General features: G+C 43.4%; 1 protein-coding gene across 2 annotated transcripts in view; it reads left to right on the top strand.

The window, feature by feature from the left end:
* The window catches only part of OSCP1 (organic solute carrier partner 1), a 131,025-nt gene that overhangs the window by 53,344 nt on the left and 57,898 nt on the right, over positions 1–19,783 (top strand). For both annotated transcript variants that reach the window (XM_069223864.1, XM_069223865.1), the window contains exons 6-9: positions 3,901–4,029; positions 8,589–8,658; positions 17,636–17,775; positions 19,420–19,483. In XM_069223864.1, coding sequence (XP_069079965.1) covers positions 3,901–4,029; positions 8,589–8,658; positions 17,636–17,775; positions 19,420–19,483 — 403 coding nt within the window. The remainder of the gene's footprint in view (positions 1–3,900; positions 4,030–8,588; positions 8,659–17,635; positions 17,776–19,419; positions 19,484–19,783) is intronic.

Below are 19,783 nucleotides of genomic sequence, written 5' to 3'. Positions count from 1 at the left end.
TGTCTGCAGAAGCTATCAAAGGATATGTGATGTCATTTGCATAGACCCTTTGATTTTGGTTTAATACTACTAGTACAAATCCTACTTTTGAGTACGACATAATCAGTTAAAAACCAAAACCAGAGTAAACTGCTAAAAGGGAAAGATTTTTCCAAGAAATACCCCGTAAGTGTCAGAGTCACCAGATCCTCGGGGTTTGTGCACGTTCCCAACACTTCCACCACAAGACAGCTCCAATACTCTGATTAGAATTGTCACAGAGTCTAAGAGAGTCCAAGAGGGTAAAAGGGGATTAGGAAGGGAACAGCTGGGAAGGAGACCTGTAGGAAGCAAAAAGATTAAAACACACAATATCAAAATTACATCATATGAATCAATACTAGGCTATGACTCTAAGCATTGTCATTCTGAAAACATGGACAACCTAAGCATAGACTTAAAATGACTAGGCTTCAAGATGACTGGATACCTGTGAGGGAATCAAGAAAAGTGAAAATGCAAGTTTCAGATTCAAGTAATATCCTTTGCATGAGGATCAGGAAACAATCTGAAGGATTTCTAAAACATCATATGAATCGTGTTTGAGAAACATATTAAGAACACATAACATTACATCGAGAACTCTGGCTTTTTTGTTCTCTCAAATTGCCGGAACATGAATTGCACACATTGCAGATTTTTACATTAGTAGTAAATACCATAGAATGATTGTGCACCATGAATAACACAAATTAGACTCAAGGAATAAATCACGCGACTTGCCAACTCGAAAGCCACCAAGTAAATGCCTTAAAATGGTAGCATACAATGAGTAACATGAATTACAATCAGAAATGAATTGCGCGTCTTGCCGATTCGTGTATCACCATGTAATTGCCAAGGAATGGTAGCGCACAATGAATATCAAGGGTTAAAGCACAAGAAAACGAATCGCACGTCTTGCCGATTCGAAGGCCACCATGTAACTGTCAAGGAATGGTAGCGCACAATGAATAACATGAATTAAGCACTAAGAAAGAATTGTGCGTCTTGCTGATTCAAATGCCACCATGTAACTGCCAAGGAATGGTAGCGCACAATGAATAACATGAATTAAGCTCGAAGAAAGAATCACACGTCTTGCCGATTCGAATGCCGCCATTAAACAGCCAAGGAATGGTAGCGCACAATGAGTAACATGAATTAAGCACGAGAAAATGAATCGCGCGTTTTACCAATTCAAATGCCACCATGAAACTGCCAAGGAATGGTAGCGTACAATGAATATCAAGAATTAACACACAAGAAAGGAATTGCGCGTCTTGCCGATTGGAACGCTACCTTGTAAATGCTATAAAATGGTAGCGCACAATGAATATCAAGAGTTAACACACCAGTGAAGAATCGCGCGTCCTGCCGATTCGAATGTCAGCATGCAAATGCCACAAAACGACCAAGCGCACATTCACACGCACAAGAATAAAGTTGTTTGTAATGCAAGATTAGGCCCAAGAACTCAAGCGTACTCGATAACGGGGTCGGGGGCCCAGCCCAACCTCTGTCTTACCGCCCTGCTTAAGGATCACCAGTGTATTATGAAGGGCAGAGGCCTGGAAGATCAAAGTAGGCCACCGGAACAGGAGCTCAGGAAGTTGCTGCTGCTCTGTACCTGGACCTCTGAATAGTGAGCACGTGGAGCTGGGCCTGGCTCCCTTTTATAGAGTCTTGGCCCAGCCCACAACCACACCCAGGCATGCTGAAGGGTAAGCTTCTAGAAGGCCTTGGAAAGGGACCACACCTTGACACACTCTGAAAGCCTGCAGCAATACATTGCAAATGCACACTATTTATAAGCACCTTAAAAATAAGTCTTCAGGATTGAATTCTGCAATGCAAAAGGTTAAACAACAACATATCAGCACAATGCATAAATTACGTTGTCTTGAGAGTGCTGGGTTTTTGCTTTCTAGTCGCCCGTAGAGGACGCACTGCCCTGGTGTTGACAGTAAGCGTTGAGCTTAGACACTCATTTAGTAAGTCATAAGTATGCACTTCGAGCACATTTCCTTCTTGTTTGAGGTGGGTAATGTTAGGTCTATATATGGTAGGATTCCTCAACTCAGTATTTCGCATAAAGTTTAAGGGAAGGGTTGGCAATCCATGAATGATGATTAGTGAGCTCCAGTTAGATTATTTTTATGAATTTAACTTAGAAGAATGTGCTGATTCTTTTTGTGAATTCTACTGAGAGGAATGTGCTGAAAATGTGGTGCTCCTGTGTTTTTGTTGGACAACCCTGGGATTTAGCATTAGTAGCAACTGGATGCGGGAATACGTTTTTCAATTGAATTGAAGCAGGTTTGAAATTGGCATCATTGACTGAGCAGCCTTCCTTCCTGCCTTGTCATAGAGCTGCCACCTTTCCCCTTCCCCTCCCATTGCTTCCTATTTTCTAACTAAAACCCAACAGTATCTTCGAAGCTGCTTGCTTACTTGTAGACTCATTTTCTCAGATATGATTGTTCTTGTCAAATGGTGTTCTCAGCTGTACTATTAAAGGAGGTGGGGTTCCGTCATTACAAAGTGCCTCCTGATTACGCTCTCTGTCTTGATCATGTTGAATAGATAAGGCAAGTTAAGTAACCTATTTTCCAAATGATTAGGCAATTTTATGATCCAACTCCACACTCTTCTCTGTTTTGCTGCTCATCAACAAAGTTCCATTCATCCAGCTGTTAACAATACATAGTGACAAAATCTTTGTTAAATCACATAAGCTGGTGGCCAGGATGATTCAAAGGTTTAATCCAAAAGGCACAGTTGAAAATCATCTTTAATGTTGTCATGAAGAACACAATTGTGATGTCAACTTTGAGAATGAGAGGAATGCTTCATGATGTCAGAGCTCCACAATGCAGCGGAAAACAACCCAAGAGTGTTTCTGTTCTTGTTCTTGGCACAAGAAAATATGACTGCCTTGCATAGAGAAGGCTGACCACCCTTGGCATTTGAATCTGGAAATAACCCTCAAAGTATCAATATGAGAACTAACAAGCCAGTAGGACTCTGCTTTCAGACTTTGGTATGTTTCCCTTGTGGCGCCACTGTGAGAAGGTGAAGCCACATGTCTTTATTTACTATTCCCCATCAGATTATGGATTAGAAACTGAGTTTATCCCCATCAAAGGATGCTGTGTTATATTTTTTAAATATAATGTGAAAACGAAATTTACTGTCAGACGTTTTGCTACAAAACTCCAGGTAGGAGAAGAGATGTTGAAAACTTGGCTTTGTAGGAACGTTTGGGTATGGTGGAGGGAGTGTATGGGGGTGCATTTGGCCCTGCAACTAAGTATGCTAAAGTGGCAAGGGTGATGGACTGGAATGCACCTAAGCTTGCTTGAGTTGGTCAAGTCATTGGTTGGCATGCTTGTCCTATGTACAAAGTGTTGAGTGTGATTTGTATTTTGTTGGGGGCTGGGGGGGATAGAAACTCTTTTGCATGCACTCGTATTCCGTTTCCATCTTTGGCATGAGTTTTGCCTTCTCACTTAGACATCCCCTTGGCTTATTTCAACCGAAGTGCAATATAGCTTTTTATCCACAGAGCTATCTTTTTAAGTGCACACATTAATGTACAAATACATTGTTTGATGGGCGATGTTTTGCACACTGTGGCAAACAATGTTACTTTCAATGCATTTCCTTTTTTATATTAGACCAATTCTATCTACTTCCCTTAGTAAGTCTATGGTAGCTGCTGTGGGAAGCATTGGGATGCCTATATGTATTGGATCACAGTCATTCAGATTGAATTTGATGGCTTTTATGCGTATCATCCTTTGGCACAAATCGAGAAAATCTATACTGGTTACTTTGGTAGGTTGTTGTCATATGTGTGTCTTCTTTGTATTTTTACAGGATGTTTAATTTTAGTGGTGAAGAAGTGAAGCGAGTTGAATTCTTGAATGGTGGAAGCTATTCTAGTCCTATGAGAGAAGGCTCATATGATCTTTACGGAGACAGAGTCCTCAAACTGGGAACAAACATGTGAGTTAACAGTTAATACTGCAGAGAAATATGTTGTGATCTTTCATTTTAAGGGCAATTAACTTTACTACCCAGAACTACTGTTAAAATAGTCCATTCTCAAGACCTCTTTGGCATCCAAACTGCTCGGTGAAGGATTGAGTGACAATGTCCATAAGATTATTATTGGTCAAAGGGGATAATAGCTATGTTTAGTTTTAGTTTTTTTTTTTCAATCCCCTATCCCTGTAACTAGTCCCTGCTGCTGACTGTGACCAGTTTGCGACCTTCCTACATGCAAGTCTCAGATCTGTTTTTGAGACGTAAAGCCAATCAGCATGACTGAGTGCCAGCAGATGCCACTTATTTTATCCAAGGAAGACGTGTGGTGTAGCAATTAAAGAGCGAGTTGCGAAAATGTGATCACATCAGAACTGGCAAACATAAAAGTGGGCAAAGCACATCATATTCTACCTTCCTGTTGAAAGAGTGTTCTGAGTAAATTCTAATCTGATGAGTGACTTCACGGATAGATTAGATAGCATGTGAAAGGGAATAAAAGGGTAGGAACCCTTTCAAAATAATTAGAAATCTTTAGAGAGGATTACTACATCCAAATAGTGTACTTAAAATAGATTACAATATTTTCCAAAAAAGTAAAATATCACAAAATGTAACTTTGAGATTATTCAAGCTTTCTTGTTAAATAAAATATGAATATGTCAGCAGAAAGCAAACGAATCTGAACATATACGTAAAAAATAAACATTTCTAAGATACCTTATGAATATATGAAGAGGATCTTTTGGAGTGTTGCATATGCAGGGCATCCACTGTAAACCTGGAGATGTCGTGCTATGCTATGCTTTTGGTTCACAGCCCCTTTGTTTAGAGGTTTGGAGTGTCTCCTCCCTCACTATCCGAAACCATTAGCAGGTTGACCATCCACTCCAGATAGGGTATTTGGGTTTAGAGTGGCAGAATGTCTGTCTTATTTAATTCAGGCTTCCAGCGCTCTTTTTTTCTTGTGACTTCCATGGAATTAATGGAGGTGCCAAACAGGAAAAAAGACTCCCAGGTGTTGAGAAAACTTCCAGCACATCAGGGTTATTTCTTTCTTGATATTCAGAAACAAACCCTGCTGGCAACCATTACATTTTCACCCAAAGCCTTGCTGCCGAAAAGATACCCTCAAAGTCAGCAGGGATCTCAAAATATTGTAGACAGTTGGCTACCAAACCATGAAGGGTCTTTGCAGCCCAGTGGATTGGAAAACTACCTGTTGTGGCCTAAATGACATTGTAGTCCAAAAAAACAATTTTTGTTAATTTAGATAAAAATAAAGCTGGGTCAGATACTATGGTGGTCATTCTAACCCTGGCGGTAAAAACCGCCAGGGCGAATGACCGCGGTAGCACTGCCAACAGGCTGGCGGTGCACCGATGGGCATTCTGACCGCGGCGGTTCAGCCGCGGCCAGAAACGGAAAGTCGGCGGTGTACCGCCGACTTTCCGCTGCCCTTGAGAATCCTCCATGGCGGCGGAGCGCGCTCCGCCGCCATGGGGATTCTGACACCCCCTACCGCCATCCTGTTCCTGGCGGGTCTCCCGCCAGGAACAGGATAGCGGTAGGGGGTGCCTGGGGGCCCCTGCAGTGCCCATGCCAATGGCATGGGCACTGCAGGGGCCCCCGTAAGAGGGCCCCACAAAGTATTTCAGTGTCTGCTATGCAGACACTGAAATACGCGACAGGTGCCACTGCACCCGTCGCACCTTCCCACTACGCCGGCTCAATTCTGAGCCGGCGTCCTCGTGGGAAGGTTGATTTGCCCTGGGCTGGCGGGCGGCCTTTTGGCGGCCGCCCGCCAGCCCAGGGCAAATCCCAAAATACCCTCAGCGGTCTTTCGACCGCGGAGCGGTATTTTGGTGGGGGAACTTTGGCGGGCGGCCTCCGCCGCCCGCCGAAGTTAGAATCACCCCCTATATTTCCTTTAGAGACTCAGAGGCTCATTTACAATCTTATGTGGAAAGCACCCAGTTGAGCAAAGTCTATGACCACCACTCCCCTGGCAGAGGACTGCTCGTACTATTGTGAGATCCCTTTCTGTCTGCAAGTACTTGTGTACCGGCTAGAAACACTTTTTTGGGTTTTTTTTGCAAACAAACTCCTAAAGCAGAAGTTTGTTTTTGGGAAATAAGAAAATACAATGGCTGTAACATGCAAGTGAAAAACTCATTGAGTGTCATAGCCATCATTTGGCTTCCGGGCCTGTGACCTCCGTACCCCATATGGCAGCCCCAGACAAGGAAATCTAGTGATTGGTGCCACACCATAAATAAAGTGGGAAAAATCCCTATGACCTGACCGGATCCTGTGGCAGATGGGCTGCCTGGTCGAGGGTTTCAGCAGGCAGAGCTGGATTCCCTGTCTTACGTTGCCCTTCAAATGAGGTGGGCAAACAATAGTTTGGCGGCATAGGTGGTCACCTAAAACAGAAAAAAGTGCAAATTATCTTGTTGGATACTTTTTAATATTTAAAGATTTCTAAATATCAAGATTAAGGGTTAGAAAAAGGTATTATAACTGGGAGTTAGCATTGGAATGCTATGTCAAGGCTTCATAGAACCAGTAGAGGTATTAGTAGAGAGATGGTAGCATGGAAGTTTATTCTGTTATTTATCTCCTGTGACTTTGTGAATTTCTTTTTTTTTTGCCACAGTTTCTTTATAGAGAAAGAGGGAGCAGATAAACTGAAGGCGTTTATGTTCTGGGGAACTCCATCACTCTACTTGGGTGATGTGAGTAACTCCTGAGTGGTCGGAACACCTTTTAATGTTATTCATGAATACAAATAATCTGTGGTGAGATCTATATTAAAAGCTATGCTGTATTGAGGAGGTAAAATGCTGGAACACAGCACTGGCACCAAAACAAGGCTTATTCTAGAATAAACCTCACACAGGCTACACATTTAATTGCTATATATGTTGCTCAGAGTGGTGTTCCCCTTTAGGACAATTGTTTTGGTATCGGATTTATCCTAATCTCGGTTTTCCCATGTGATGCACTCCATGGTCGTAGGCAAAACACAAACTGCTTTACCATTTCAGCTACAGAGTATCTTCAAGGGGATCGCTCAAACTAAATACAAAATCCAACCCTATTAAGTGTCAGCCTTCTGGACCTTTTTTTTTCTAATGACTGTTTGCGATTGGGTCTCAAAATAAAAGTGCTCCCCATTAGTCAACCACATAACTAAAATATGGTCCACATTTGTAAATCATACCAGTTTTAAACTTGTGAAGATACACTGTATGGGTATTTTGCAAGCCAGGGGAGAATGCATGCACCTGTGTTTTCTCCAAGAACTACTTGTGGTATTGTCAGGGAAATCAACAGCAGTGCCCACCTCACCATGAAACAGGCCCACAAACTGCTAAAAAAACAGCCCACACACTGATGTGTCAGACTAGCTTGTCGGGCACTGTCTGATTGTCCTATAGGCCAGGCCATCCCGTGCTCCCGGGGAGGATTACCTTGTGAGATGTGGGAATTCTGCTCAGTTGGAGGACCTTCATCCATTCAGTACAGTGTCATCCAGGAAAGTAGAAACCGCTGGATGAGAAGAGGGGCAAGGAAGGCACGGTAGTCCTGATAAAGGGAGGTTGCCCTGAATCGTGAACATGGCCCCCAGGGCCATATTCCAAGACTCTCCTCAAGTATAATTTTTTGTCAAAGGAATTAAGGCAATAAAATTAGTTGCTACGTATGCCTTTCTTTGACCATCCCAGGTTGACATATATATATAATGTCGTGTAAGTATGAGGTACCTGCACATTTATATATGAAAATGATGTGATGACAGTTTGGTATTTGATTACCCTGACATTTGTTACGTGAACTCAGTGCCATTTGGTGAGATTGGAAATCAAACAATGCGACATGGTAGCCAAAGCACAAGGTATTTGGAACCAGGGTGGCGCAGTCCTCACTTTATGCCTATATGTAATCCTCCAATGGGAGCGTGTCCTGATTGTTTAAATACAATAGGTGTTCTAATGTGCACTTTTAACTTGGAATTGAGAAAGGCTTGTTAGCCGAAATGCGTTAGCCTAGGACATTAAATAAAGGATGCATCACACACCACACGAGTGCTCATCTGTGTCTTTAAATGCATGTTTGCATTTACCCTTACCCACACCTTTATCCCTTTCTTTAAGAACATACAAAATAATGTTATTAAAAAGAATATACTCATCTGCATGATAAAGGTTCAGCATGGTAAAAGCTATTTCCCAAACTGTACTTGCCCAGCTTCTTTCTCTTCTTAGAGTGGGCGTGTTAACAGAATTAATCTGATGCAAATTAAGCATACTTCATGTTTCCATTGTTTCATGAGCAGTTTTTCCATTAAGGGCTGCTTTTTAAAATTCGTTTCTTTTACGAAGTTGGAAGCTGTCCCAGTTTCACTATTTGACCCCTTCCTTCCAGTCCATCCCTTAACACGCAAACACTCTGCAATAATATTGCACTATTTCTTTACACCTATAGCCTCTGATTGACTTCTTCCTGTGCCACAGGTACAGCGTTAGCCGTCCAGTTGAGACACATATGTCAGGAACGTCAAAGAGTTCAGCATCACATACCAAAGTAAGTATTATTGTATTATTTAAATATTTAAATAAACATTTTATATAACTATGTACATGCTTTGATTAAAAATGTAGTCACTTGTCATTTTGTAATCTATTTGCTTTGATGTCTGTGTTACTTGAGAATTCATTTATGACTGGCCTTTACCTGCGTGGTTTGCCACATATTGACCACCTCTGTGCTACATGTGTTTCTAAGGGAGGGTGACATGTTATGGCTTAATGCGGATGGAATGTTAAGCATGTCTCAAGTGAGAAACCAGCCGGAGGATAATCGAAGCCTCAAAAGCAAATGATGCAGCTACTATTAGGGTATTTCTTCTAAGTATATACCTGTAAGTAATCAAGAAGACTCTTGTTGTTTATGCCACTGATCCCTGTCTTGCACCAGCCTCCCAAGAGTCCTCTTCATAGAGCTAAGTGTTACAAATGGAAGAATAAACACATCTGAGACAAAAATACTGGATGCCCCACCTGTCTCTTACACAGATACAGCTTCGAGGTCCCCACAAGATCATGTTTGGCCTTCTCCTGAGAAGAGTGGAGTGGTCTGCGATGGAAAAGGTTTAGCTGAGCACGAGTCACAGAAAAATACTATAGCTACAAAGACCAGATGATACAGTCTAGGAGAGAAGGAGTACCCTAGTCTTAAATCAGCGTTCAACATCAGTGTGGTGCTGCTGGGTAGGAAGCCATTTGGGGAGGGTGAATTGTTAGCATTGCAGTGTTCTCTTGTACTGTGTGGAGACTGTAAGACTCCCCCTGAGGTGTGTTTGATAAGGCACTACCTGCACTGGGTGAGGGACAAAATGTTTAACTTTCAGATAAGGCATGTTGTGAATCACTCTTTACATTTTGGGTGGGTACCAAATTGTCCTTGTGGCTCCTCTTTTAAGTGCTGTTCGTTATTTTGGAGACTTGATTTGTGTGGTGTTGCACATTAAGGGAAGTTGTTAGTATTCACAGCACGGTTACTCTTCATATTTAAAGGCTAATGAACAAGTTTGCATCTTCTTTACAGTGTTGGTTTACATATGTGAATGTGTGCAAGAGCTGGGAGTGTTGGTTCCTTCTTTAGAAGAAGTGGTGGATGAAAGCAAGGCAAAAGAGAGCTATGATATAAGGAACTTTCCAAAGAAGGTCTTTAAGAGAATGTTTATTAATTTATGATTCTGCAGTCTGTGCTTAACTCAGATACTGAGAGTCGACCCTTTCGCTTCACTTATGCTTATTTCAATGCATAAAGAGAATAGTTGAGTTGGTATGTAATAGAATAAGTTCTGCCATCTTATGACTCAGTCACTATTAACAGTTAAATGCCCCTGGGTTATGAAACATAGGACCTGGCAAATGAAACTTGCTGGTGAGGTGGACTTTACTTAACCTAACGGTTGGTGAATATGTATTCTACCGCTGTATACTTTGCCTCTGAAAACTATGCCTGCTCTGTTGTGTCTTCCTGGGAACGGAAGTAGAGATGTGGTACTAGTCCAGCACTACTTGGTGTTTTTACATGTCATCACTGAAACGTGCAGACTCCTCCTGTTTATTTGTGAGTGAACATGGAGCTGTTTGTTTGTAATTTTGAGGGTAGTGTAGAAGGGCAGAATTAAAGTACATCCATTTATGCTCCCCACAATTTAAACTTTCACATCATCCATGACTGCTTCCACACTAGAAATAGAAATGTATATCACTAGATCAGTTGTAATCCATCCTTTATACATATTATAGTACAGAAGTTTTTTTCTGCTTGACTGGTAGGGTAGTTGCCCAGGAAGGTTCCCCGCGCCCACTTCTCCAGCTGCAGTGGCCAGAAATCTGGGCATTCAATTTGATTGCCACTTTCCTTTAAATCTCATGTATCTTCTGTGGTTAGATCCTGCTTTGAGATTATGAGGGCTAAAAAAAAATTGTATATTTACTTCTGCTGGATGCTCAGATATCGGTAGTTCATGTCCTAGTCACTTCTAGACTAAATTACGCCTATGTGCTTTATATTGGCCTACCAGATTATCTCATAAGGCGCCTGCAAGAGGTGCAGAATACTGCAGCATGCCTTTCATTTAAACTATCATTGCATGCCTCTATCTCCTCCTATTTAGCGGAGTTACAAAGGCTGCTAGTGAGAAAGAGAATCATATTTAAGTCTCTGGTATTAGACCACTGGGCTTTTATGAGACGGGCCCTCTATCTCTCTGAGGCTGCACCCATATGGCCTGGTAATACCTCGCCACTCTACCAATGCCCATATGACGACTGTCTCATGCTTTTAAACTGGTTCGAAGAGGTGGGTTCTCTTTCACTGTTTTGGTGGCCCAGGCCTAGATTCGACTTTCTTTACAGGTCAGGGTCACGTGGAACAAATTCAGTTTTCGGAAAATGCTAAAAACATACTTGTTTACTTTACAATGAATAATACGTTTGTGATCTTTACTTGTCTGTTCAGCGCCTTGACTTTCTCTGAGTAGCTGCACGCGCTACAGGATTGTTCTTTAATATTATGTTTAGGGAAATATTAGCAGGGGATTAAGTTGGTAAGCAGCACACCCACATCTTCACACCATTACAAAGAAAAATCCCAAGAAAAAGATTGCTTTCTGTTTTATTTTTAACCGCACAAGACATTTAGAGCCTTTCCCATCTTGAACATATTTGAGAAGATGAGAACATCGTATGAAGAACCCAGCCAAAGCACCTGTCATGGTTCCATGTTTGGGGGAAAAAAAATATAAAGCCCAGAGAACAGGCCAGTTTGTCTCACAAGATATCTGAGGACAGATTCTTTCATCTCTGCTGCAGAGTCCCCTTCCATTGGAGCATCTAAAGTTCTCCCTATTCTGGGGATATGTGACATACACAGGTCGCATTAGATCTTTCCTATCTCCACGTTACTTCAGAAGAAAAAAAATAGCTCTAAAGTCATTTAACAGGAAGGGGAATGCACAGCCTTATGTGTTATAGAACCAGCTATGGATGTTGTCAGTATAAGCATCAGCCCAAATGTTCTGTGCTACCCTCCGCCTTAGAAATACATCCTTCTCCCCAGAAGAAGACACCGAGCATGACTTTCAGTAGGGATTTTTCCCGTTCCCTAACAAAATACTCTTTCAGTATCTTGAGATATGTTCCACTAATGACTTCTGTTTCAAATCCCTTTGATACTGATTATCCCAAAATGGGACGTTGGATAGGATAAAGTTCACTTCATTTTATTGGAAAGTAAATCGGAGGAATGGGAGCCCTCGTAGGGGACACTTGGACACTATCAATGTCCCAACACAGTCATGACTGTCACTTGTGGACCATCGGAACCAATCAGCTAACTAGAAATGCAGAAAGGCCTTGAATGGCGGAGAAAGCTGTGCCATCATACCCTTTTTATAATTTGTCGGGTCTATTGTGTTTTTCCAAAAGTTGACTCAACAGTTTTGGAGTACCCTAGATATGCTTTATGATTTTTGCAGAGAGAACTTTGCTAGAGGGCAGCCTCTGATTTTTGCTGCTATCCTTGTGTAAGCAAGGAACGTGGTCCCTCTGACTGCTGGTTGGGTAGAAAAATTCAGCAATAATCAAGGGTTCAGTGGGTCCCTCGGGTCTCCCCATCCCAGTGCCATTGCAGCTGTGGCACCACTGATGGCCATGCTCCTGTTTATTTTACTGTCTTTATTCCCTCTTGTGCCAGTGACGTGAAGGTGAAGTTTTTGGCCACAAGGGATAAAGGCGTACATCTAGTGCACACACTGACATCACAAATGAGAAAATGCTGAGGCTTAGTGCGAAAATTCATCATGGCTGCTCCAGCTCTGGCGCTTTTACTTTGATCCTCTAGTGCTGATTTGTGTTGAGAGGCCCCACTGGAAAAAAAGGAATACTTCTCTTTCAAACATGCATGTGCTGAAAGGATTCCTTCTTTCAGATCACAATAGAACTGCGATCCCTGAGCAGGTATTTTTTCTAGTACACATCCGAGATTCTACAAAAGAAGAAATACCCCTTCTTCCTGGTACATTGGATACATTTCCACATCTTTCATGGAAAAACAGTCTCTCCCTTATTTGAGGTTACCCTAGAGCGCCTCCTAGCCCAGGAAAATCCCCAAACTCTAAGTCTGAACCATTATGCAGTAGCCTTTTATCCTTCCTTAAAGTAGGCCTCGATTTACTAACCTTTCACTCAGTGCAGCAAGGCAACATGCTGCACTGTATTGCATGAAATGGAGGGAGCAGAAATGTGCTATATCTACTAAGATATGGCACACTTCTGCCCTCTCATAGCGTTGGCACACTTCAGGTGGCCTAGCGCCAGTACTATTGTGCAATGGTGCCTGCATTACGGGCAGGATTTGTTTGTGTGGGAAGAATACCTTCCTGCACAAAAACAATCCTCGGAGGCATGTTCTTTCTATGTCTGCTGCAGAATGAGCACATATGGAAAGAGAAAATAATATGGGGAAATGAAATTAATGCTCCTTGTTACGCCTCTCTTGGGTAGGTTCCTCATTTAAGCACAAACCCACACTTACTGCCTTTAGCAAATCTGGATTTGCTTCAAAATATATGGGTGGATGCATGATAATGTGCATGCTCCACCCATATAATGCCTACTCGAAATAGTGTGCTGGTTTTTTTTTCTTTTACAAAGACACTATTCATATCAGCCCTCGCATGTCTTTGTAAATTTCAATTAGTATTTTGCATTCTGACTGCCCCCAAAAAAGTGGCATAACCATGATGGAAAATGTTAGTAAATCTGAGACCAAATATTTATCATCTGGAAGGGAAAACCTGTTAGACAGCAGGGAAATAAGAGGAGTGGGCACCCTTGCATAAGGGCTGGCTCCCTAGCATCTCAGAAACTGGCAGCATTTTCAGTCATTGGGAAGTCTGATTGGGAATGGTTACCTCCCCACCCCCCATGATCCCTGCTTGAGAGGAGCAAACGCACAAGCTCCAGAGGTGTCGAAGTGTAAAAGGAGCACCACATGCCCAGGACCTGAATCATCCTCTCAAACCCTTTAGCCATCAGCAACCTTCTCCATCCTCTGGGTAAACAGATTGGTGGGGTGGGGTATGCCCCATCTCTACTAAATGGTGAAGAGCACCCTCATACATGCCTAACTTTATTGAACCTCTCAGGCAAAAGCAGTCTTCCCCTCCTCCCTCCTCTTAAGAGCCAGAGTGATGCATTGCTAATTCCTTTCTGTACTCTCCCCGACTCATCACACGACTGAGGAAAGTGCTGTAGACTGTCAGGTTTTTTTTTCTGCTGCTGCGTACTAGTATGAGTGGTGGGAAATGTGGCTTCTTGGACACAGAAGCAAAAAACAGAGTGACAGAAAGAATGTTTGAATTAATTTCAGCTCCTGGCATTTGCTCAGACTGCATTGGAGTCCATCGATTTTTGAACACTACTACCAAAGAGGAGACCAGCCATAAACAAATTAGCCTTGGTCCCCTGGCTGGTTTCAGCCTACTTTGGCCTCTTCAGGGAGGTGCTGCCTGAGTCCTGTGGAGCTGTGGCACAGAGGGAGTGAGGAGAGGCACCCTTGGAAACAGTGCCTTACAGAACAGATTCCAACCCAGGATCTGTGGCAGAACTGTGATCCACAAACAGCAACCTTTTCAGCATGGGCACCAACATCCTTGTAGGAAGCTGTCCTGGTGTGTAGTAGGTACCCAAGGTACTTACACCTTATACCAGGTCCAGGTATCCTCTCTTAGTGAAGTGTAGGCAGTGTCTAGAAGCCAGGCTCTCTAGGAGACATACAAATCTCATGCAGTACCACTGTAATCACACAGTACTTGCACACATGAAAGAAAACATTCAATTGTACAAAAATAAAGGTACTTTATTTTAGGAACACAATACCACAAAATACCAGTATAATACTAGAAGGGCAACCCTCCAATAGGAGGTAAGTTATACACTAAATATATACACTTGTAATCATAAATAGGCATAGAAAAGGTTAGAAAACAGTGCAAATAGCAAAAAACAATAGTGACCCTAGGGGGAGCACAAACCATATACAAAACAAATGGAATGCAAACACAGGATCCCCACCTAAGTAAGTGGAATGTGTAGATGGGGGCTGGGGTACTAGAAAACCACACAGGTAATTAACACAACACCCCCCAGGGACCAGGAAAGCAGGAGTAAATCACTGGATTTTCCCCAAACCACCCAAAAGGAGGAAAAGAAGAAAAGGAAGACACCCAGACAAGACTGAAAGAAAATCAGCTGTGGATTCCTGAAGTAAGTAGACATTTGGAGAGGGAGGACTAAGTCCAAGAGTCACAGTGGAGTCCCGTAGGAGTAGAAGCTACTACCCACCCAGCTGTACTTGCAGGAGTTGGTCGATGGTGATAAAGAACATGTCAGCACTGCAGCCCTAGAGCTGGAGAAGAGTTCCTGATGAATGCATAAGATGTCCCACGCTGGAGTGAAGATTGCAGACTGGTGTCGGTGCAGGAATCCCACCAACAAGCCTTGACAAAGGCAAACTTGCAGTTAGTGGAAAAGTGGTTTTGCCAGGGACCATGAAGTCCCAGGAGGACTCAACCCAGGAAGGAGAGTCACAGGGGACCCTCAGCGTCGCAGAGAGTCCACAGGAGCAGAGGCAGCACCCACAGGAGTCCCACAGGACGGGCACACAGGAGTCACAGAAGGAGCCCAAGCAGCACTACAAAAGAGGATCCCACGCCACCGGAGAACCATGCAGAGGTCTGTGCTTTGCAGGAAGGAGCACTTTGGGCTGGAGATGCACGTCGCCTGAAGATCCCCTGGAGGATGTGTCAACAAGCCTTGGCAGCTGCAAATGTACTGTCCTGCATGGGAAGGCAAAGGCTTACCTCCACCAAAGTTGGACAGCAGGCAGAGACGACCAAGAGGACTACTCCTGACCACCACTTGTGAAGTAGAATTCACGCAGCTCAAGATGAGGGGAGATCCACACTGCCGGTCTTCGTTTGCTGTAGGTGCCTGTGGTAGCAGGGTAGTGACTCCTTCACTCCAAGGGAGATTCCATCTTCTTCTTGTGCAGGCTGAAGAGCTGCTGTCTTCTGAGGATGCACGGCCGCGGAAATGTTGCAAAGCTGACAGGAGTCATGGAAACAAAGTTGCAGAAGAGTCTTCTTTGTTGATTGAGTGTTGTCGGTTCCTGGAGGGTACATACGCAGTTCCAGTGGCCAGAAGTCGAAGTGGAGGTTGCAGAGGAATCCTGCTGGAGTATTGCAAGCCAAACCTGAAGACCCACCCAAGAGGGAGACCCTAAATGGCCCTGAAAGGGGGATTGGTCACCTAATCAGGTAAGCACCTGGCAGGAGGGAGCTCTGACCTCACCTGCCTGGACTGGCCACTCAGATGCTCCCAGAGTTCCCTGCCAACCATGGAAACATGATTGCAGAACCCAGGGACCCTCTGGAGGAGCTCTGAGCACCACCCACAGGATGGTAATGGACAGGGGAGTGGTCACTCCCCTTTTCACTGTCCCATGTTTGCGCCAGAGCTAGGACTGGGGGTCCCTGAACTGGTGTGGACTGGTTTATGCAAAGAAGGCACCAAATGTGCCCCTCAAAGCATACCAGTGGCTTGGGGAGGCTACCCCTTCCAAGCCAGTCACACCTATTTCCAATGGGAGAGGGTGTTACCTCTCTCTCCCAAAGGAAATCCTTTGTTCTGCCTTCCTGGGCTTGATCAGATCAGAAACCTGTCCGTGGGGTGGCAGCAGCTTGGGCTGCCGTAAAACCCTGTAATACTGGTGGTAGCAATGCTGGAGGTTCTCTAAGCCCCCAGAGTGCATGGAATCGTACTTCCAATACTTGCAATAGTATTGGGGTATGATTCCGACATGTTTCATACCAAACATGCCCAGGTCGGTGTTACCATTATGTAGCTGGACATAGGTAGTGACCTATGTCCAATACACGGGTAAAATTGGCATCTCCACACTCACAAAGTACAGGAAAATGGCCTTGGAGTTTGTGGGTGCACCTTTGCTAGTGCAGGGGTGCCCTCACACACAGGTACCTGCACCATGCCCTCTGGGCTGAGAGGGCCTACCAAAGGGGTGACTTACAGTGACCTGGTGCAGTGACCTGTAGTGAACACGGGTGCATGCAACCGTTTCACACAGACTGCAATGGCAAGCCTGCATAATAGCTGCTGCAGCCCATAGGGATCCCCTGTAACCCAATGCCCTGGGTACCTAGGTACCATATACTAGGGACTTACACATGGGGGGACCAGTATGCCAATTGTGGGAAGAAAAGGGTGCAATCTACAGGAGAGAGCATGCCTTTATCATATTTTGGGTTTGGCCCTGTTATTTGGATCAGAAAGGCGACAAATAAATCCTACTGTCTAGCGATCTTTCCCGTGTCATGGGAGGCACTTTTCCATTTCAAAATATTAATGTTATCTAAGACTACCTTCAAATATTGGAGCTTGAAGAGGTAAAAGAGAAGGAGTTGAAAAAAGAGCAGGGGGCACTGGGCCAAATGGATGGCAGCCCTCAGCTGACATCAAGAGGCCTGCTTCTCCTGCTCTTGGGAGCCAGTGTATGCTAGAGCCAGTAGAGGAATTGCACTTATGGGCAGGCCCTAATCTTGCCATCTGTCCCAAACACCAAGCTCAACTGGCAATCGTTTTTTAAAAATGCATGTTTTTTGCGAGTTGATCCTGGATGTAGACTTCTACAAACAGTCATAGTGTAGCAAACAAAAGGTGGCCATGTGACAATTTTGCAGTCATGTGGGATTTTCTGGGGATACGTTGCTTTCCTTTTCAAGCCTTAGTAATGTAGGATGGTCTTTGTTTTACAGTCAGATCAGATATCTGTTGGACTTATTTGGGTACAAAAAGTGGCTTATTAATGTCAGGTGTTTGGCTGATGACATATTGGTGACTAGTAATAATGATCAGTGCTGTTGTCTGGTTTTGTTGACTATTAATGAGCTATTTTGTTCTTGCAGGAAAATGCTGCTCCTAACCCTCTGGCCAAAGAAGAGCTGAACCTCTTGGCAAGGCTAATGGGAGGGCTTGAGATGAAGAAACCAAGTGGCGGTGACTCAGGATTCCGTCTGAACTTGTTCACATCCGATGAGGAGGAAGAGTACGTAAACCTTTGATTGCTTTGGAGTCTTGCAAAAATATTTTGAAAATTGTATGCTTGCTTTGCAAACCAAGAACGCCAAAAGGCAAACCTGTACATGATTCAGAAATCAATTGCTAAAACTGAAAACTAATGTTGGGAAGCTGTGCTGTTTCGGCACCAAGAGCCTATGTATTGCCATTCAGCAGTGCTTAAAGCTTTATTGGCAGTGGGGCACATTAAGGTAAGTTGATAGTATTCACAGCATGGTTACTGTCATATTTGAAGACTGATGAACAAGTTTGTATGTCCTCGACAGTGTTGGTGTGAACATGTGCATGTGTGCATAAGTTGGGAGTTCTGGTTCTTTCTTTGTCAGAAGATATTGGATGAAAGCAAGGCAAAAGAGAGCTAAGATATAAGGAACTTTCCAAAGGTGTTCTTTAAGAGAATGTTTATGCTTTTAGGATTTACAGTCTGTGCTTAACTGAGTACTAATTTAGAGTTCACTGTATTGCTTCAGTCATGCTTACTTTGATGCATAAGGAGAATAGTTGAGTTGGTATGTAATAGAATATGTTCTGCAGTCTCATGCCTCAGTCACTACCAACAGCTTAATGCCTCTGGTTTGTGAGACATAGAACTTGGCATTTGAAACTTGCTGGTGAGGTGGTCCTTATCCATCTGTTGGTGAATATGTATTCTACAACTGTATACTTTGCCACTGAAAGCTATGCCTTCTCTGACATGCACACCAAGAAACAAAAGTAGAGGATCACAGCATAATAAATATGAACATTGGGGGACAGGCAGCTACAATTTGATTCACCATTTGAGTACTGGTGCAGAGATGTTTGCCACAAAAGGCTTTGACAATCTGACACCCCATCTCCTGGAACCTCTGTGCCAATGGTGACCTATGCAGCTGCTTAGTGTTGACTTATCTGTGCAGGCTGTGGCTTCCCAAACCAGATTTTGCTGCATCAGTATGATGAAACTAAGGATAACCTGGGTCCTTGTTTCAGCCTCACCGTGGGCCGAAAATTGTCCCTGGATCACCATCATTATAAGCAATTCTTACCTTGTACTTGCTTCCCAAGTACTCTTTTTACCAAGTGCTCTATTCACGTAGTTTCAGTAATCCTTTGCTATTATCTAGATGAGACTGATTCTCATATTATGGACTCTTGAGTGGTGACCAGACAGCACTGGATGTCGACATTGTATATCAGCAGTGTGTGCCTTATTGGGAACCCAGAGTAGGCAAGACCTCAACAACAGGCAGCCTTTTGAACTTCCATTGTCTAGTGGTGAGCTCAGTGTCACCCCATCCAGATTTCTGGCTAAAGGCATGAAAATGCAGATGGAGAATCTTGAATGTATTATGGGAGTCTACCTATAAATTAGTTGGGGTAAAGGCGGATCAGCATCCTGCTCTCATTCTGTTCCATGTACATATGTATCACAGCTGCAGGAGCTTCTTTCCAACCCATATTTACTGATCAATGTCCCTATTATGGAGAACAAGAAACTTTGGTCATTTAAACTGATGTGACTTGGAAGGTGAAGGATGTTTTAGTGTGTCTGAAAAATGAATTCCTCAAGTTGCTGTCTTATGTATAATACCTACCCTGTACTTCATCACAACTTCTGTTTTATTTCAAGGCACGCTGCATTAACAAGACCAGAGGAGTTGTCCTATAAAGTCATTAACATTCAGGCCACACAGGTAAGGGGAATGATTTCTTTAACGTGTTCAGAGTTGTATTCATGGAAGATTGCATCACCTGGAAGATTCTATACCTGCACCCAATAAGGAGTACCTTTGGTGGGGAAAATATTAGACGCTGAGCCCAAACCTCCAATTCTTTTATTTAGGCATAACTTAATAGACCATGCGCCTAGAGTTCAACATGAAAATAGTCATGCATGTGTATGGTACGGTTCACCTTCCAACAGTCTGCTTCCTAGCTCTAACCCCAATTCGGCACAAACTTGTGTTTGGGTCTGAAGTGGGCTTACACCTTTG

This window comes from Pleurodeles waltl, chromosome 3_1 (genome assembly GCF_031143425.1).
Source record: "Pleurodeles waltl isolate 20211129_DDA chromosome 3_1, aPleWal1.hap1.20221129, whole genome shotgun sequence".
In the NCBI taxonomy this organism is placed as follows: Eukaryota; Metazoa; Chordata; class Amphibia; order Caudata; family Salamandridae; genus Pleurodeles; species Pleurodeles waltl.
This window is presented reverse-complemented; position numbering and strand designations above follow the sequence as displayed.